Here is a 20,960-nt window from a genome sequence, read left to right on the forward strand (position 1 = left end):
GCCTGCTAGAATTATTTTGTAGGTGGATTTTTGGGTCACACTGTAGGTGTGATGGGAAGCCATATTTGAAGTTCCACTGTCTAGCTGCTTTAGTAATTTGTTATTTTGTTGTTAAGTCCTTTAGTCATTTAGTCATGTCCGACTCTTCATGACCCCATGGACCAGAGTACACCAGGCAAAATAAGCATTGACCCTCTTGCTTGAGCGTTCTTGAGCTATTTGCTCCTCTGACATCTTTCTACAAGATGCCCACTTTCAGACTCTGGCCTGTGTACCATGGATGGAAGGGTCAATACGTGGTTTGCCCTACCTTGAGTAGAGTAGCACACTAGATGCCCTTTCATTCCTTCCAGTTCTGATTATGTATTGCCTCTCTCCAATAGAAAGCTGTGGAGCTGATGTGCCTTGTTCCTAAACGCTGCAATGACATGATGAACCTGGGTCGTCTTCAGGGCTTTGAGGTAGAAGTCAATATTTTTAAATGTGGATGTAATAGTACAATTGTTGACACTAATAGCTGTGTCTCATTGGAATAGCCCAACTGCATTTTAGAAAGGGGGGGGGGAGTTGTGTGAACTTTCTTCCATAAAATGGTGCGTATGATATGCTTAAACTTTCTGCTTTGAGTCTTACCCAGGAAGGAAGTTTCGTTTGTACACTTGTGGGCATGAGTGTGCTCTTACACATGTGCATACACACACATAGCTGAACAGAGACTGTTTAATCATTTCCTTTGGCACCTGTAATCACATAGCAAGCAGTTTCTTATGCCTGGTGCCTTTTACCTTTGCTGTTGTTGTTGAAGGCATCACTGTGACTCTCAGTCCAGTGAAACCTTGAAGCTTCTATGTAGTATTGTGTTGAAGTTGTTGTAGCTTATGGATAATTTCCCTGTTACTCCTGATTCTCCACTGTGGGATTGCTTAATTTATAAGTCATTTTGAGTAAAACTTTAGGCATCTGCTTCAGAGTCACCAATGTGGAAATCTTACATATGGCAGGGCATTGGACTGAATCCCTTATCACATGTACAATATAGTATGGTGTGGGAGATATGCACATACACCTGTATGTGTGTGTGCATGCCAAATTCCTTTGTTCCTTCAGGGTTTTTTTGATGCAGGAGGTTTGCAATTGTCACATATATGGGTGGGCATGCATATATTGTACATAATTCCATATTCATGTTAGGGTATTGGTGTACATGAACTTGGTAGCGAGTTTTGAGCATAGATGGCTAAACATCATGTGATAATGAATCATTTCACACACGTGAGCAAATCCTAAGGTCTACCCCAGACCATGTGATAACATGATGGCCATGAATGAGTGCCTTTCATCTTTCTATGCCATCTGTGTTTAACTTAACAATTATTTAACTTAGGGCAAGCTGGCAGCCCAAGGGAAGTTGCTACAGCAGGATACGTTCTATGTAACGGAGCAGGATTCTGGAGGTCTCTCTCGGCCAAAAGAACGCAGAGTTTTCCTCTTTGAGCAAATTGTCATCTTTAGTGAACTTCTGAGGAAAGGCTCTCTAACACCTGGGTACCTTTTTAAGCGAAGCATAAAGGTAAGTTGTGGTTGTGCTTCCTTGAGTCATTTGGAAACTTCACTGCAGTGCATTTTTCCTTTTCTTGGTTTGCTGCACACTAGATAAGCAAAGTTGGTGGTGTGAAAAGGTCCTTCTGCTTCAGTGCAGGAGGTTTAAAGAAGATGGTCATTAGGCCCTTTTCCAGTCCTACAGTTCATGTCATTCTCTGACTTGCAGCCATGGTGTACGATAGATATATAATCTATTTTAATATTCTATTCTATTATTCTGTGACGTGTGTGTGCAGACTGAGTGAGTGATTAAATAAAACTGCTAGAATAGCATAGGGTTAGGATAATGAGCGTCAAAATAACGTCACATCTAATTAGAGCTGAACTATCTAAACCAGAATTGGAGAACCTTAGGCCTAGGGGCCAAATGCCCCTTGGACCCTCAGTACTCTCACTTGGCCATACCCCATCCCTGAGCTACACCCTCTCACAGACAGCCTCAGCAGTCTCCTTCACTGCTTTTGCCTGGATGAAATGTGTTGTTGACCTACAAAAACACCTCTTGCTTGCCTTGATGGATGGGTGGGTGGTGTGTGTGTGTGTGTGTGTGTGTGTGTGTGTGTGTGTGCTTCTGAATTCTACAGGGCCTACTGTACAAAGGTAGAAGTTGCATCCGTTGCCCCACCCACTTTCATCTGTACCCTACTGGCATCCGACCCATAGAAGGTTGCCCATGAAGGAAAGTGACCTTCAGGACTGAAAAAGATTCCCAACCCCTGCTCTAAATGTTCAGCCAAAAACTTCAGTCATCAAATGATAAACCTTCGTACACTTGAATTATATACCTGGGCAAATAGCATTATATTTTTCCTCTTAGAGGCTGTTCTGTTGATGCTTATGTTTATTTGGCAATACGACAGAAACCTTTATCTGTTTTGGAGGGCATCTCATGTAGAGCAATTTTCTTCCTCCCACCCATAATTATTAGCATTGCTAACCATTGAAGAAAGCCAGTAACTCAGAGATAATTGAACTGTTCTTGAAGATGCTTAGCACAGAAGCTGAAGGACAAAGCTGAAAGCCAAGTATTCTCTATGGGACGTTACTTCCAGAGAGTTCCTCCTCTGGAGAAGTGAACCTTCTATGGTTGCTGCTCTTCATTTGGACAGTGGTGGCAGGGCCATCTTTCAGTTTAGCTGCTATATAGTTTACCTGAATTTGCTTGCTCCCCCTTGAATGAGCATTGAGCTTTCTCTGGTTGCTTGCAGATGACATACCTAATCATTGAGGATAATGTGGACAATGATCCCTGCAAATTCGCACTCATGAGTCGGGAAACGTCAGAAAGGCTCATTTTGCAGGCAGCCAATCCTGAAATCCAGCAAGCTTGGGTGGAGGATATCAATCAAGTGCTGGACACACAGAGGGACTTCTTAAATGGTAAGCATTTTTATCTCTGTCCTTGATTATAGAAATCCCAAGTGCTTTCTGACTGTTCTGGGCAGAACCTTATTCCTACCTAGATTGCTGTTGCCGGCCACCTCCATAACTGTCATGCACGCTGACCTTCCTTTTAAATGGAGCATGACTGGAGGCAGATAAATTTTGTGCTAAGGATTAAAATCTAGGGTGAAAATCTTTTTCTTTTAGGAAGTCTAGCAGTGGATTTCAGGATGGGGTGTGTTGGAGTGTACCATTGTCCCCCAGATCACCCCATCCAGATACTTACTGCCACTCTCGAAGAACTCTATAAATGGTTAGCAAGACAAGTCCTACTTTCTCAGAAGCCATGTTAATTCTTCTTCAGCGGCACTGCTTTTTGTATACGCTATCATCTTTCACAACGGTGTCCACCAGTTTACCTGGAACAGATGTTATGCTAATTGGCTTGTCATTTCCTGTATCCCTCTTTAAAAATTGGCCAGTTCACAGTCCTTAGGTATGCAAGCCAGTCTTGGGTACAAGCTACATTTTTCCCCCAATGAAGCTAAATCATGTGAGATTCAGGACATATTAGAGGAAGTCCTACTCCAAACAGTATATAGTTTCAGCTATGGACTCCTCTTCTACTTAGAGAGGATATAGCAGCCCACAGGTTCCCCATCCATGTTATATTTGCATATAGTAAGGGATGGGCATGCAGAGCTCCTGACTTTGAAACTAGGTTTGTTCTGTTTGTTCTGAGCAACAAATTATAGAAGCAGGAGGGGCATCACTGAGCAGACACTGCTCACTGTTGCTGTTATCAAGAGGCTAGAAGTAGGGAGTATTACTATGAGCTCCAAGCGAGCCTGATCTGCACTGTTGGGTTTTTACAGTCTTGTTAAGTCAGCACTTGTGAAAGTGCTTCCTTCACTCTTCCTGAAGAGAAACTTTCAGTGCTTCCAAGCTATGTAGGTGAATGGTTTGAATTTTCCCAGGCTACTTGTTTGAAACAAGCTAAACATGGCATCCCTTGCATTAGGCAAACATGGTGTCGCAAATGGGCAGGTCTGTACTAACTCCTAGTGTTCTACTCCAGCACTACAGTCTCCTATAGAGTACCAGCGCAAAGAAAACAGCAGTTCTGCTGTAATGAGACCCCAGACCAGCAGGGTACCTCAGCCCATCACCAGACCCTATTCCTCAGGTCCAGTAGGGTCGGATAAACCTTTGAAGGCTACAATGCGTAACCCATCTCTTCCACCTCTGAAAATATCTACCTCCAATGGCAGCACAGGGCATGAGCAGCACCAGCCTGGGGACAAATATGAACTAATCAAGGTATGTATGTATTTTTACTTTGTGTTGTTTTTTTTTACTGCAATGCCATCATTTCAAATTTGGCCTGTTACTCATCCTGGTTAGTGGATGTGAGTACTTGAACCCGTGAGTCAATATATAGATGGTAACTGCTGATCCAAGAAGGAAAGCAAAATCCAGTCTTAAGCCTGTTCTGGGTGTTAGGAAAGGGCTCAAGAAATCTGCATGGTGCGATTTTTTTAAAAAGCTGTAAACAAATTCGACAGAGGGAAACACAAGTTCATCTCTAGCCTTGAAATTACTGCCTCATGTGCTGGTGGCTATTAGTTGTAGTTGCTTTAAAGAACAACAACAATCTTAAGACAAATTCATGGGGAGTGGTCCCCACTGATGGCTGGATGGGAAGTCCGTGTTCAGAGGGAGTAGATAACAGCAAGTGCAATTGCCTTCATTCCTTCTTGCAGACTTCTCAGCAACAACTGGCGTAAGTGAAACAGGAATCTGTGGTATACCAAGTCAGACTGTTAGTCTGCCTAGCTCAGTATTGTCTACACTGACTAGCAGGGTTTCAGTCCTAACTCTCTCCCAGCCCTACCTGGAGATGAGTTGAACCAGGAAGCTTTTGCACACAAAGTTCTTCTTGCTTCTTATTTTTCTTTACCTTAATTATATCAGCTGCAGTACTTCCATTATGTGACCAGGGTTTCACTTTGCCTTCCAAAACCGATGTAACCTGATGCATTTATTTAACTGATCTTCTTTCGTTGCCCTCCCATCTCCCAAATTAGGAAAATAATTGATTTTCAAAAAATGTCCTATGAAATTAGTTGACAACTGTTGTGTCCCAAGCTTATGTGTAGGTTTTGTTCACAAGCAGGCTATTAAAAAGAGCTACTGCTTATAGTGACCATGAGTATGCATTTGTGAATTTACGCCAACTGATCTGTAGTCTGTCAATCGCACAGCATCACATGGAAGGAAACACAGTGCAGTTGCCTAGGCAACATTCTGCTGTGCACACTGAGATGTCTTGTAAACTCTTAGTACACTTAAATGTGTTGCCCAGGAGATGCTGATTAAAAAACTTAGCATTGCACCCGAGCTATCTTGTCACTGTTGCTTTCTGTGTCTCTTCTTCAGAATGACTTGGGTGGGTGCAATGGGACCTCTTCTATGGTGGTCATCAAAGATTACTATGCACTGAAGGAGAATGAAATCTGTGTCAACCAGGGTGAGGTGGTCCAAGTACTTGCCATTAACCAGCAGAACATGTTCCTTGTGTACCAGCCTGCCAATGACCATTCACCAGCAGCAGAAGGATGGATCCCAGGGAATATATTGGCTCCCCTCACTAAATCAACTACAGATAATAGCGATGGAGGCATAAAGTAAGTGCTGTGTTGGATTCCCTGGGAGCAGTATGTGGATTTTTGAGGAAAAATAAAACCCAAATCTTAGGATTTTCCTGCCTTTTTTAAAATCTACAGTGCCATTGGAACAAACTTTGCTTGGTAACACAACATGGGGTATCCATGTTGGCATAGTTGGGCTTTTGTTGGAATTTTGTTCTCTCCCCGCTCTGCCCCCATAGTTTGTAAAGAATTGAAATCCATAGACAGTTTAAAGGGCATAGTTTCCCCCCATCCTTCCCTAAATATGGACCTGATTTGACTGGACTTGTATTTATCTTGTGTTTTAAATTGCTTATAATATATATAAATATAAATATATATATATAGGTTATAATGATATAGAGCAAAGAAAAACACCACCCACATACATCAGGCCTTGTATTGGATTGAGACCCACTTCTCAAGGACTAGAGATTCGATGTTGTCAATGGCTATTTCTTGTACAGATTGTAACTTTTTTATTTTGAAAGTTTCTTTTTTCTGTTCACATAATATTTTGTAATAATAATTTGGTTTGAGAAATCCCCTTTGGAGTACATTCCTGTAAAAAGTATTTTGCACTATTTAAAGAAACCCATATTTGAAGTCAGGTTGTGCAATATTATGGATAGTCGCAATGTTCATCATTGTACCTGTAATGTAACTAATAATTTTAAATGTACTATTTTAAATATGTAAAATAAATTTTCACCATGAGCATGTTTTGATGAGGTTAAAAAGGACCAGTTTTTGACCCTCTTTAAGTTCTTATTTTTCTTACAATGTTTTGTTGCTTATTTAACAAATGTGTGAATACTATTTCACCTTTTTTTGAAATTTGTCAGTTTGAAATGATTAAATAATGCAAGAAAATGTTTTTGATATTAAATACTGAAGGTACAATCCTTTTTGTAAAACCAGTTGATTTTTATTTTTTTTAATCTTCAGTTGTCAAAAATCGATTCAGCATTGGTTATCTTGCACAGATTCCTTGGAGTACAGTTGTTGAAGGGAGCTCTTCAATGGACTTTTAAGTACTGAAGATTAGGTGTGTTGACTCATTAGATTTAACGTATGCTGCAGCAAATGAATAAGGCTCAGTGCAGGCACAATGCTGCCAGTCTTTATATCTTAAGAGAGAGGGAATTGGCTACATGAAGATTTCCACACAAATATTTTTTTCTTATTAGCCTTAGCCATGATTAATTGTTGCATCTGCATAGATGCTAACCATGTTTAGCTATGAGTCTGATTCCTAACCAGGATTTGAAGCAAGACTGCAAATATTTGCTAAGCTGCTTCACATTAACCATGGTTAGCATTGGTGCGTCCTGGGTGTAGTGCTCAACTATGGCAAAAATCAACAAGAGAAGAGGTGAATTTGCACCAAAGAGGGGGGGAAAGAATGTGAGCTCACAGCATACCTCCTGCTTTCTTGTCAATGCTTAATATGGTTAGGTCTGCACTGGGCCTAATAATTTATAGTCTTTACAAAGTTATCATAGAATTGTAGAGCTGGAAGGGACTAGGAGGGTCATCTAGTCCAATCCCCTGCAGAGCAGGAATCTTTTGCCCAATGTGGGGATTGAACCCACAACCCTGAGATTAAGGGTGTCGTGCTCTATCCACTCAGCTATGTCCTGACCATCATTCATCCAGTGAAGATCGCAAGGTGATGTCAAGGCCTGAGGAAATGGGGAGTAAAAGAAGTTTGTTAATGGAACTCACATGCTGGTTTTGCCAGGCGTTTGTGTGATTGGCCTTGCTCAGGGTACCTCCCATATTAGGAACAGCCCAGGGGCATATTCACAAAATTCAGTGAGATGTGGGAGCAGTTATTTTCATGGCAAGGGGAATTGTCATGTGGATTGGGACTTAGGTTTTTGACCATAACTTTTCTTGCACAAAACTGCTATGCTACAGGAAGACCAATGATGAAGCAAACACTGCACCAATGGAAATAAAGCACAATGACTTGCTGGGTGGGAAAAACATGAACAATATATGCATAAATACATAACAGTAGAGAGAGAGAAGGCCCATGTATCTCTCTCATGGGTTTCACGCTACTATAGAATATCCCTGCAAATGCTGAGAATTCTGTACACTTTGTTTCAAAGCCTTTTATGTTCTCAAAATTACTTCAAGCTAACTTGAATGTGTAGGGGGAAATGGGACTTCTTCTTCCCCTCCTCTCCAAAATTAAAAGTTTGGCCTTTTATTCAGAAAAAAGCAAATCTATATCAATCTTACTTCACTAGTTTTATGTTCCTTAATAATGTTCCCATTCTTTCCCATTTACTTCTCATGCTTCTATGGATATTATGCTCAAGTATTATCTTAGAGAAATCTGCCCCCTGAGCTCTGCAAACCAAAGCCCTGTTCATGCCTGCAGTACACACATTCACTGAATGTTTGGGTGAAGGAGTGAAACCACAGGTCATTAGGAGCCCCTTTCACACCTTCTTCTAAATATACTTGAATATGAAGCTATATTTCCCCCACTTGTTCAGTGAGCATGCATGTGGAGGTTGTGAACAGGACTGGTACAGCGCAATATCACATGGTTTGATGATATTGATATCCATTGCATGCTCCCAAACAATGTTGCCTATCAGACTTCTCTTGTAACACTAGCATATACACAGTTCATAAACTACGGTTGACCACAATTTGATATAAATCAGTTTAGTCTTGTGATGGTGTGGCTTATTTGCTCCAAGCCTTGGTTTTTTTTTGCTTTTTAATATTACACTGTAGCCAAATAATCTGGTGAACAATACTATATAAGCACAAAAGCATTTCAGTATTGGAACAAAGTGTTGTTTTGTGAGATAATTCATAAAATGTTCAATCATCTCCCAGTTTGCATGCAACTTTTTGAGTAGCTCTACATGCCATTTTTCACCACAGTAAAAAAAAAAAAAAAGCGAATGTCATACGTGTGTACACACATCCAGAACCTCTTGCTCAATCGGGAATCCCAGATATATGTACATGAATGTTTAAAAGATGTATGTGTGGATGCCCCCCCTTCACATATTTTCTGCAGGAAACACTGGTGTTACAGCAGTGTTTTCCTGTGGCAGTTATGAAGTGCAGACCTGCCCTTTCTTGTAAGGTACTGTATGTTGTTATGTCTTCATAGCTGGGATCAGAGTCTAGACTTGCAGCATACATACATACATACAAACAAACAAACCCAAGACAAATACAGCAGACAACTGAGCCATGGTTCTAGCTGTTTTGCTTCTGATTTTGAAAAGTGAGTTCTCACTCAGCTGTATACATGAAAATGTATTACAAATCCACGGAGGGGGGATTCTCTGTTATAAAGTGACATGCAGTGGCGATCCAGTTAATGACTAAATAGTTGTCAGTATTCTTATTTGCTTTGATACATACACTTTCCTATTTCTGCTTCCCCATCCTAAAGAAAACATTTTGTGGCAAAGGTAGGATGTGTATTGGGACACAAAATGGGAATATAGAAACTTCATTTTCTGTTCCTTAGAGCAGAAAGACAAGCATTGCTACACTTAAGCAAAGAAGTTCCTGTTCTTTCAACATGCCTATGTTTTATCAACTCAGCTGTACTATGATGTTTATCTCCTCTATCTAATAAAGTGGTTATCATCTAACTTCTGATGTTTGGGAGCTGGCACCCAACTATGGAATACACAAATGCTTTGCGTTGCTCTGTAAGATATGCACAAAGACTTAATTTCTCTCTAATTTTGCAATATTTTCACTTTACTGGAAGAATTTACTTTGCCAACCCTTGCAGGTTATGAATAAGAAGTATGCTGTTATCTGCGGACCTACAGCCAACTTACAGAAAATATCTTCTTTCAATTAGCAAGAATAAACAAAACATTTGTTCTAGACTAGTTTGAAATCCTGACTTGAATGTTATGCACCCAACTAGGCATATTGCAAGTGGCTTCTCCCTTCTTAAGGGGGGCTGCAGGTATCGAGAACATGTGTGCTGATTGCTTTTCCACATCCCTTCCTCTTCCTACTAAGATACGCCATTTGATTGGTGCATTTTTTGGTACAACAGGAAGTCATGTTCATGGCATACCCTGCGCATGAGAAAGCGGGCAGAAAAGGAAAGCAGTGGCAAAACTGAAGCCAATGGCCTACGTAAACCCAAGGATATTCTGGGCAACAAAGTCTCTGTTAAAGTGAGTAAGGCCATCAGAAGCTGTGCGCTGCCTCCTGCTTCTCATCCTCACTCCCCCTGCAACATCCTCTATATGGACAGGGGGTGACATCTGGCTTTTTACTTTGTTTTGTTTTTCCCTTTTTGCTTTTTATTTTTAATTTGTTTTACTTTTCGGTAGTAGTAGACATTTTGGCCGGATTTTGCATGCAAGATACAACACAGCTTTTTTCCCTCCTCACCACTGGCATCCAAAATGTAAGTAAATAGTTTCTGTGTGTGTGTGTGTATGTGTGTGTTTGTGTGTAGTATTTAACTTCAGAAGTTTAATGCAACCATCAAAAGTGTACGTGCAGTTAAAGATGTCCAGTTAAAAAGACCAAGCAGAGGCGAGCAAAATTTTCCCTTGGAGGGACCAAAAATCATGCCAGCCCAAATAAGGCAAGACTTGGGTATTAATAGATGAGGAACAATCTGCAACAAATGATCCATGAGCAGCAAAATGCCTTCAGGGGTTGGTAAGCAATGACAGTGCAGAACAGGCAACCTCTGTCAAAATGACCTGCTAGAAGTTTTCGTCGGGCTATTTCATCCTTCTAGGGCTGCTTAAACACTGCCTAACACTGCTGTTTTTAAACTAGTTTAGCTGTTGCGGCATTTCCAATCCTACAGAGATTGATTTGTATGTTATAGATGTATTATGACTAAGACTGTTCATATTGAAGACTTCCATGATGTTTTCAACAAATTCCTAGAAATTAAATTCCTAGAAATTAGGGATGAGGAAGAAAAACTTCACCTTTCCCCACACCCAGTTGTGTAAGGGCAATGTTTACTTACTGCTCTGGTTCTTTCATGTAGCTTCTGACATCTTCTCCTGGAATTGTGCCTGCTATATAGGAACAACCCAAATAACTTCTAGCTCTTCTGGCTAATCATTAACCCTTCCCCCCCAAAAAAAGGAATTAGGAAAATCCAGTTGTAATAGTGAGTCATTTAGTTGGGAACTGTGATGCCTAGGGGGGTGGGGGGACACCACTCTGAGTATTGTCTCTTTTTATTTGTTTTATTTAACAATATTTCTAAACTGCTTAAGCAAAAAAAGAAAAGTTCTAAGAAGTTTACATAACAGTCATAAATCCCACTTATGCCCGCTAGTCCTCAAAGTCATTGTGAGAATCACATCACTGGTTGTCATTTTCTAGCTGAAAAAGAGACAGACTGATTTGGCAAGGAATTTTTTGTCCACCATGGGATTGAATTCCACTCCCTGAAACCCAGTTTCAATGCTTTTCCTCTTAATAGGCATGGCTTACTGGAGACAGTGGAAGACACGCAAGTCATGCAGTTGGCACAAAATTCCTGCCCTCCATAAACATGATCTGAAGAAATCTCAGTGCAATTTTTTAGTATGAAAGTGCCATGAATGTTTGTGGAAGTGAAGCAGGAGTTTTGTAAGTGGCCCAACAGAGATGTGTGTACATTTTGCTTGCAGTGACACATTTTTTTTGAACATTTCCATGAAGAAGTGGGGCATGGAATTAATTGTGAAATGCCAGCTTTACCTTCTCGCCCACCACTACACCATTGTTTCCTGGGGTTGACATAACAGCTTTATGCCAAGCAACCTTCTCATGGACAAAGGCTACAAAATGTTTGTGTAGCAAATTCATTGTGAGATCTGCAATGTAGGTTCATGAAACTCTTGGGGATGAAATGCTCAAGGCAACTATGATAAGCTTGCAAGCCTTAACGAGCATAACAGCATGTGACAAAAAGGCCCACCCCAAACCACCTTGATCTGTGATAACGCAGTCTGATCTGCGACTTCCAGCAGAATTACAAACAGGGTATAACTACTCACACTGCTAGCCTTAGTGATGGCCTGAGTTGTTGCACAATGAGCATTGTCAATTCACCCTTTGCAGATCCCTAGACCAGTGTCTCCCAACCTTTTTCCAACAATGGCCCCCTAGGCACTAGCTGCGGTGTGATCAGTTGTTGTGGATCACCCTCCTAATATTGTGGGTGTCTACTGGGCTCTTCTATCACTAACTTCCAACAACTATTTTGATCAGGCTCTTAAGCCTCAGTCCATCAAAGCACTTGGTCTCTAATGAACTACTGAAGTCAGTGGGGCTTAGGCAATCAGAAAGTTGTTTGTGGGTTTTTTCCAAATATGGTGAGGAGTCAGCCACTTTTTTCATGTTCTTATGCCGTTCCAGATCCCTGCTGATGCCATTCAGCCAGCATTTGTTGGGGCTACTAATACATTGTCATTTTTATTTGTAAGGTTTTTCTTAGTTTTCATTCTGGTTGTGTGATTTGTCACATACAGTGTTTGGATAATATGGAAGAGTGCCTAATACACCCCAGGTCCTTCTTGCTCCCTTTAGAACTTTATCAAATGGACCAAGTCTACATTCTGTGACTCATGCCATAGAAAATCTTCAGGCAAATAATTTGGTTTCCATTCAAATTAATACTGTTTTTGGAATACCAATGACCGTACAGAAGTGTTTTTGTTGAATTGGGGTTTAAATTGAATTAACTGTGGTGGTGGCAATGTAAAATCTGCATGCATTCTAACAACGTTTGCATTTTTGTGTTAATATGCTTGTGTTTGTCAGTGTCTATTCAGCAGTGCTAACTTCAGTGAGCCTGCTTGATGCTTTCATCTGCTTACCCTAGTTTAAAGTAAAGGAAGATAGGGCTCATATAACTTTAGCAGATGCGTAGGAGCTGCAGTTCTAGCAGGTGCAGCTTTTCCCCACTTCTGCCATGACCAGCTGCACCTGCTAAAATTCTTCTGTATAGCTGCTATATTTATTTAAAACTTTTCATACCATTCTTCACTCATAAAAATTTCAGGGCATTGCACCATCAAGATAGACATAAAATGCAACAATAAAACCAGAGCAGAGAGAGGCTACATTCTTAAAACATGCACAAGATTAAATGCCAGGCTGAACAATAATATTTCAACCTGGTGCCATCAATGTAGGCACCACGCTAAGTCTCTATAACAAGAGTACTCCATAGAGGGCATGCCAGTACCAAAAAAGGTCTTTAATCACACACAGGTTGTAGTGAGAATTGGTCTCCTTCAGGTTTGGGGATCTTAAGCTGTGTAGGGCTTTAAAAGTAAATACCAGCATATTTAATGTGGTGAATAGATTGCCACACACAAATATAGACATCTGGCCATACTACCCAGAACTCTGGCAGCTATATTCTGCATCTATAACAATTGAAGCTTCCAAGTTGTCTTCAAGGGCACATGTAATGCAAGTCAGTAATCAAGGCAAGATGTTTCCAAAGCAGGAATCATCTTGACCAGACTGTTTAAGGTATATGAGCCTGGTTCTCCTTTGCAATCTGAGCAGTATAACAGGAAGAAGAGGGTTGAGCCATATATTGCAATTTAAAATGCCTTGAATAGTTTCTACTTGCAGTCCGGCATGTTTCAATCACATATTGGTCTTTACCAGGAAACTACATTTCTAAAAATATTCCACAGGGGTGCAGGTGTGGAGAAACCCTTATTAATTGGAAACGAATGCATTCTTAAAATTCTTCACTGATATTCTGTATTACATATAATTTGTAATATTGGGTCACATTTCTAATATAATATCTAGAACAATATTTTAGAAACTCAAAGAGAATTTAATATTTCAAAATACATCTTTGCAAGTGACATAAACAATTGAAAGTTACATAAACAGTTATCCCTATGGCCCACCATTCCCAATCTGCTCAGGAGGCTTGAAACTCCCAGAACAGCCAGATGGAACAATAATTTAGCATTCTACTGACTTCCACCCTATGTGCTTAGTGGTAGATCTATTTCTTTAAAATTCTAACTTTAAAATGTTACTTCTCAAAATATATATTATGCAGAACACTTTTTTTCTTTGCATTCTCTTGTGTCTGTCTTAAAAACATACTAACATCAAAACACTGTAGTATAAAGAGAGCTCTAGCTACAAGCTCTTGTGGTAGCATATTTCTCAAACCTGTCTGGACAGTTAATAGTTCTATAGGTGCACACTATCTGTTGTGTAGATTGAAGCCAACACAGAGATTCAAGTTTTCATTTAGTATTTCCTTTGTTTAGTCTTTTTTTGACACATACAGTGGTACCTCAGGTTACATACGTTTCAGGTTACAGACTCTGCTAACCCAGAAATAGTGCTTCAGGTTAAGAACTTTGCTTCAGGATGAGAACAGAAATCGTGCTCCGGCGGTGCGGCGGCAGCAGGAGGCCCCATTAGCTAAAGTGGTGCTTCAGGTTAAGAACAGTTTGAGGTTAAGAACGGACCTCCGGAACGAATTAAGTACTTAACCTGAGGTACCACTGTATAACATATGATTTTGAGCTGTGTTATAAATAATATTTGTGATTAAACAGCAATATATGGCTTTTTAACATCTCAGATTACTTGTAATACTTTTGAGTAAAGAAATATTATATGACAAATATTAATATTTAGCTTTAGCAGTTTGTGGGATTTTCATGGAATCATTATTTGTCTAAATTGTGGCAAAACTGGTTTGTGGATCTCAACCCAAAACTCTTTGGGCAGGAACGAGAAAGATCCATCAAAACTGCTTTGCAATTAAAGAAAAACTGCTTTGCAATTTAAATGACAATGGAGAGAAGTCTGGTTTAAGTGCAGCACTTATTTTTGTGTGAATGCAGGACAATAATAGTCACAATAATTATGTACAACTAAATACACCTTAAACACTCTTGCAGTTCCCAGGACAATTTTCTTTTTTCATTTGTGTTTGATATAAAAGCCCTTAACTCAGGGGTAACCAATGGAGTGTCCTTCTGATGTTGCTGAACTGCAGCTCCCTGACCATTGGCTGGGGCTAATGGCACTCAACCACATTCTGAGGGTACCATCTGCTTGACTACCCATGATCTGCTCTACTGATCAGTCAGTTTTCTTTCTTTCTTTTTTAAAAGTAATATTTTTCTCTTGGTGCCTGTTTGACATGCTAAAAATTAAACACATCTACCACCTTGTTCTAGCTAAGGTTTGATACTACTCTTTTGATCAGGAATTGCATTGTTGCATCCTTCCCTTCCACAATCACTACAGGGCAGGCAGGGTGATCCACTTTTATCTGCTTGCGGATTATCCTACAAAAGAATGGAAAAGTTTGCTGTGGCAGCAGGGTGATCTCCCACATCCACCACTCAGAAGGGTATCTATAGTGCCTGTTATGTTGTGTACATACCGTCAAACGAGTAATTTGATCTATCAGCAGTGATAAGACCAATAAGCATTTGGGACAGGATGCCTGGACCGAGTCTGGCCACACACACCTCAAATCAATAGGCAATCAGTATTGTAAGGACGGTGCGGGGGGGGGGGGCTATGAGTGCAGCCGTAAGTGGGATACCTTATGCTGTGCTCTAATGTTTCTTTGGATTTGGGCCAAGGAGCACAAAAAAACAAAAACAAAGAAAATGCTGTTTGGATTTTTAAGGTGGGTGCTTAAATTTAAAATTATGTACTTGCACACATCAGATTGCATTTATGTTTAAGCTGACTGAAGTATATGGATCATGAACATTTTTAAAGGATTGACATTTGATAGGCTGAATGGTCAAACACCTGAAAGTCTTTTTAAAAAACACAACAAATCCAAGGAGATTGAACTCTTGGCTCCACCTGACGTTTTATTTCAAACTGAGTTCATTGGGAGGATATAGATTTCAGCACTAGAACAGAATGTTAAGAGTTTGGTGAATGCTCTCCATGTATAGTATTGTTGTGGATGTTTTAAGGGCCTTGCAGAATGGGGGGTGGGAGTGGGCTGGTATAGCAGAGGTAGCTCCTCATACTGCTGCTTCCATTAAAACCTTTGATTTTTCCCCCCTTGAATGATTTCAAGATTACTACACCTTTTTTCTTCTTTTCCTGCTTGCCACTTAGTGCCTCTTTGTTTGGAAAGCATGTTAGTTGCACAGTGCACATTGCTACCTTGCGCTCACCTGCTTCTGCTGATCTTGTGCCTCTTAATCTCTCTCCCCATTGTAACTTTGTTCTCTTTCCTCCATGCTGCCAAAAAGGAGACAAACAGTTCAGAGGAGTCAGAATGTGATGACCTTGATCCCAACACTAGCATGGAGGTAGACAATAACCCTTTTGCACCTTCCCCTTCCCCCCACCTTGCACCTTTTTCTATCCCACCCCCCTGAGAAATTTTGCATGTGTAGTGGAATGCACTTGGGGCTGACTGATAGGCAGAATGCCATCTCAGATAGCAGATCTAGGGCGGTGTTAAAGGGCAACAAACTATCACTGATCTAATTTGTTAAAAACCTTTTAACTGCCCTTTATATTCTGCACGTGAGGTGTCAGATTGGCTTGGGCTAATCCTTACGATACTGTAAATGTGTATCTTGTATGCACCAGTGTGTTTTGGACTGCCTACAATGCTTGTTTTCCATTCCCTGGAGAAAAGTGTACAAAAAACCCACACCTACCATTGGCGATCACTTGAATATGCCCTTAATCATTACCGATGAGAAATGGTCCTGTTTTGACCGATATTAGCAACTGTCCATGGTCAGCTGCTCTCCATTGGTACTACTGAAGTGCATTTACCAGTAAGATCTGGGCAGTTTCAGATTCCATTTAGTACAAGGTGGGGAACCTGTGGTCCTCCCACTGTTAGACCCCCAACTCCCATCAGCTCCAGCTAGCATGGCTAATGGTCAGGGATGATGGAAGCTGTAGTCTGACAAGAGTTGAAGAACCATTGGTGCCCCATCCCTGGTTGCAGTGAAACTTGCCTTGCAGACTTCAGCTGTAAGGCAAACTTGATACAACAATAAAAAATTGTCCGGTAGCACGTTAGAGACCAACTAATACAACAAGGCAGTGAATTCCTACCTCCCAACTTCCTTCTTTTATTTGCTTTTGGCTAAACAGTGCTATGTTGATACCACTGTACTTGCTGTGCCTTTGTAATTATAGTTTATTTTAAAAGACTTTTAATAGAATATCCATTGTTGGCCTCACTGCTTTGTTTACATGAACGCAAAACCTAGGGACAAAGGAAGAGGAAGCCCAGAAGAAAATGAGATACAGCAATATTTTTGTACGGAAGGAGTCAGGGAAAAGGTCTCATATTCTAAAAGGCCAGCAACACTGGGCCTTACACAGGCTCATTTCATGTGCTCCCCCATATATTATTTTATTGTCATGAAAAAGGAGCATATCCCTCTCTCCTCGTGACAGTTATGAAACATTTGTCCCTCTGCGAAGGCGGCCTTCTGCCATCTGCCTTGCCCTAGCAACAGTACTCTGCCAACTTGCAAAATGTTACAATGCTGTTTTGAACTCGCAAACAAGTTGGCTACTTATACATCGACAGAATCATAGAATCATAGAATCATAGAGTTGGAAGAGACCACAAGGGCCATCGAGTTCAACCCCCTGCCAAGCAGGAAGAAGAAGAAGACACAGATGTATGTGCTAATTTATGTATGTGCTAATTTCTATGTATCTATGCAAATATAGGGCAGTATAGAAATTTAATAATAAAAATAGAGACAATTACTGTGATTTAAATAGAAATATGATGCATCTCAACATAGTGTGAAAGACTTTGGCCAGGTGATATATATGCCTTCTCAATTTCTGGTCCAGATACTCACTGTTGATGGACAACTTCATGGGCCCTGATGTCCTCACTTGGGGCTCTTTATCTTTAAACTGGACTTCAAATAGAGGACTGTCCTCTGTAAAGTAGGACACATTGCCACCCAGCTCCCAAAGTAGACTTGCAGTATCCCAGTGCTTCAGTTTGTTCTGTAATACTCCATTCATCTGGTTGACCATGTCGTGTCCAGTAACCCTGCCTAATACTTACAGTATCCAGCCATCTTCCAAGCAGCTGGCTTGGACCACTCACAGTTCCACAGTCTCCCTGCTTTGACTGATTAGTAAAAGTCTTCATCCATCTTCGTTTGTTCTTCCTCACTTCCTTCTCTTGAAAGGTGTGTATATATAGCAAAGGCAGGGGAGTGCACACACTTGCCGCTGTCTGTCTGCTAGTCATTAGACTCCAAAGCAGAATATTGAGGCTCTTCAGTCTTTGGGTAGGTTAAGAACAAAATGGCTACTATACACCTCTTCCCTTCTCTGAGCTTGTCCTTAATAGGTGCCCTCTGCTTTTCTTAACACAACCAACCAGCTAGATTTCATGGTAAAAAAATAAAAATGCAGCTGCTCTTGGCTCTGAATGGTACTGTCAAGAGCAGAGAGCGGGTAAGGGGGGACATTTGACAGGAAACTGGCTTAGAGGTCTCTATAGGTTGGAAGTGCAATTCAGATTGGAAAGATGTATGCCAGTTAGGATAGCCACCCTCCCCCAACCCAAAGAAATGCCCCAAACTTTTAATGGCTAGATGACAGGTAATACAGTAACTGCTATATTCTCCATGAGCAGAACTCAGGCTGGCAAAAGGCAAAAAAAGAAGAGATGGATTCTGAAAAGGCTTATTAATGTGCAACTGAGCCACGTCCAAATGAACTAGGCAATTTGCCATGGCTACTTGTCCTGAAGGTGCATTGTTAAAACTTTAAATAATGTGGATCCCTTTTTTGCCAGTCCTGCTTTCTGCATATTTAGGGTGCAGCTGCACTTTACAATTGTTGCAAGAAATGTGAATGTTAGGGGAAAGGAGTAAACATTTAAAATTCATAATTTTAAAACTGAAACTTTGAGTTTTACAATTTGTCAAATTTCACCTTTGAAATTTGTCTTTGAGAGTAAACTATGATTCTTGCTGGTGAATTTTAAGACTCAAAATGCCAGCTCTATTTCCTGCAGCAATTATAATGTGTAGTACTGCCTATTAATAAAACCTCCCATCTCAGCCTTATGCGAAATAGTGATATTCTTTGTTTTAAATATCCATTTGTGTTTGAGCGGTTGCAAAGCAGTTCATCATTAATCCACGAATCTTGGTGCAAAGCTGCTCTCTGCTGCTGAAGCAAAGTATTGCTTACAGAGGCTGCTTTTTCTCCAAGAAAGAGTGGTAATGTTTTTCATAAGTGTAACATAAAGTGTAGTTTGACCATCACATTGGGCCTAAATGTATATAGTAGGAATGCTCTATAGTAGGAACTGAATGAATTTCAGAATATTTGCTAAAAATAACTAAATTTGCTTCAGTGTGTGAACACACAAATTCTAATTTTATTATGTCCCAACATTACTATTTGCAGATATTATTAGATTAAAACAATTTTTAAAAAAGCTAAAACATTTGATTTGACAGGTTAATAATCCAGTCTCAGATTTCACTTCTCAAGACTAACGTTTTCTAAAGTCATCCCTCAAAACTGAGGTTCAAATTTCACTTGAAACCCTTTGTAACTGAAAGCTTCAAATTTTAATGTTGTGCACATTTAGAGCTTCGTCTGTGGTTTTAGTGTGCCAGTGCTTGTCAGTGATGATTCCCCACCCCCAATTTCCAGCCACACGCTGCTTCCGACTACAGTATTCCGTGTATGTCCAGGAAATTCCGGATGTATGGCAACCCTAGTTGTGTCTACATCAGAATGATGTGCTGCAGAAGGCCTCACTGTGCAGTTTGTTACCAGAAGGCAGAGGCAGTGACCCACCAACAGATGGGCCTGAGGGCAATGTGGTATGGGTCAAAGAGTCTAGAAGTGGGCAATGCCCACTTCTGGCTTGTTCTACTCACTGCCAGCCTTTGACAAATTACCTTTGAGAGACGAAAGAACCACACTGGCTCTTCAGATCACCAGATACTGGAGGCATAGAACAGCAGGTGGCCCTTGTCTTAATACCCTGATTCTTATCTAGATGTTCAAAAGTTGGCTGCTTTTGAGAGCGGTATACTGAACTGTATGGTTCTTTGACCCCAGCACAGCAATCTTCATGCATCTCAGGACTGTCCAGAACTAGCTATGACATGAACTTTGTGGTTTCCTCCAAGTCATGTTGTTTGCTGAAGAATGGGCCTAGGAAACAGTGGTTGTTGCACATTATGACAAGGACATAGGACCTTGGGGATTAGGGGCACTGACTCACATTTGGTCCCAAAAAACCTTTCCATGCTGTGCGCTGCAGCACCTTGCACTTCTAGACTCTGGAAGTCACGAGTGCTGGAATAGCACACCCAGGATCCTGAATCAGAACCTTCCAGACGTGCTTCTAGTTCCTCAGCAAGCTTTATGCCAAATCTCTAATACTTTGCTGAGAATAAGTCCTCTTCTCATTGTCCTGTTAAAAAAGACTTTTCTATTTCTTTTATGTATCTGTTCTTTTTCCAGATCATCAACCCAAACTTCATCCAGGAAGGTGAGTAAGGACAGAAATGTGGCAGGTTGTTCCCATGATCTAGCAAACCAAACATTGGGTTTAATCATCTTTGCCCAAACAAGTCCTGTGAAATCTTATCTGAGTAATTAGTCAAGAAAGAATGATGCCAAGCAAGTACCACTCACAGTCCCAAGGAATCTATTGCATGGTGAACCAGCCAGTTTGAACCCACATTCAAATTTTGTCTGGTAAATATGTGTGTGAGAGGGAGAGACATTCAGTATTCAATCATACTTCAGTGTTATGTTACTTGGATTAATATTTGGTTTCATATTGCATCTGTTCACAAAAAAATGAACATATTTAATTTATTTGAATGCGGTTTACTTGCTTTCCTTTGGTTTATTCAAATTTAAATAGATTTTGGTGTATTTTTAATACGATAAACATGATTTTAGTTTTTCATCCATCTTTGTGTTCTGGAGACTCACGTTTTGGTTTTGAAAGGCATGATATTGGTAACCCTTGTTCTAGAACTTCCTGCAGAATTCTTTGCAATCCTCTGGAATTTCATGGGAGACCACAGGATATAGGGTTTCCTCATGGAGACTTTCCAGGTGTGAATTTGTGTGTGAAAGTGCTGAGATTTTCATGTTCCCGAGTTTCACCTGATAACAGATGCTGCTTTTATTGCTTGATGCTTGGTTTTACAGGAGGTGTTGGGCAAGGTCTTTATAACAGCCCTTTATAAATAACCCTCAATACAACAGAGGCATCACTGAGGCACATTTTGTATT

The 20,960-nt window shown here is 40.5% G+C and overlaps 1 protein-coding gene across 22 annotated transcripts in view; it reads left to right on the forward strand.

The window, feature by feature from the left end:
• The window catches only part of KALRN (kalirin RhoGEF kinase), a 510,268-nt gene that overhangs the window by 476,311 nt on the left and 12,997 nt on the right, over positions 1 to 20,960 (forward strand). For 15 of the 22 annotated variants that reach the window (XM_081869918.1, XM_081869932.1, XM_081869933.1 and 12 more), the window contains 8 exons: positions 384 to 461; positions 1,385 to 1,570; positions 2,811 to 2,982; positions 4,064 to 4,305; positions 5,425 to 5,672; positions 9,739 to 9,862; positions 15,932 to 15,991; positions 20,175 to 20,202. In XM_081869918.1, the coding sequence (XP_081726044.1) occupies positions 384 to 461; positions 1,385 to 1,570; positions 2,811 to 2,982; positions 4,064 to 4,305; positions 5,425 to 5,672; positions 9,739 to 9,862; positions 15,932 to 15,991; positions 20,175 to 20,202 (1,138 nt within the window). Of the gene's footprint in view, positions 1 to 383; positions 462 to 1,384; positions 1,571 to 2,810; positions 2,983 to 4,063; positions 4,306 to 5,424; positions 6,579 to 9,462; positions 9,485 to 9,738; positions 9,863 to 15,931; positions 18,184 to 18,885; positions 19,505 to 20,174; positions 20,203 to 20,960 lie in introns of those variants that run through there. The other 7 variants (XM_081869926.1, XM_081869928.1, XM_081869929.1 and 4 more) reach the window with 4 other exon arrangements.

The sequence above is a fragment of the Podarcis erhardii genome (genome assembly GCF_964252035.2).
Source record: "Podarcis erhardii genome assembly, chromosome: 1".
Lineage (NCBI taxonomy): Eukaryota > Metazoa > Chordata > Lepidosauria > Squamata > Lacertidae > Podarcis > Podarcis erhardii.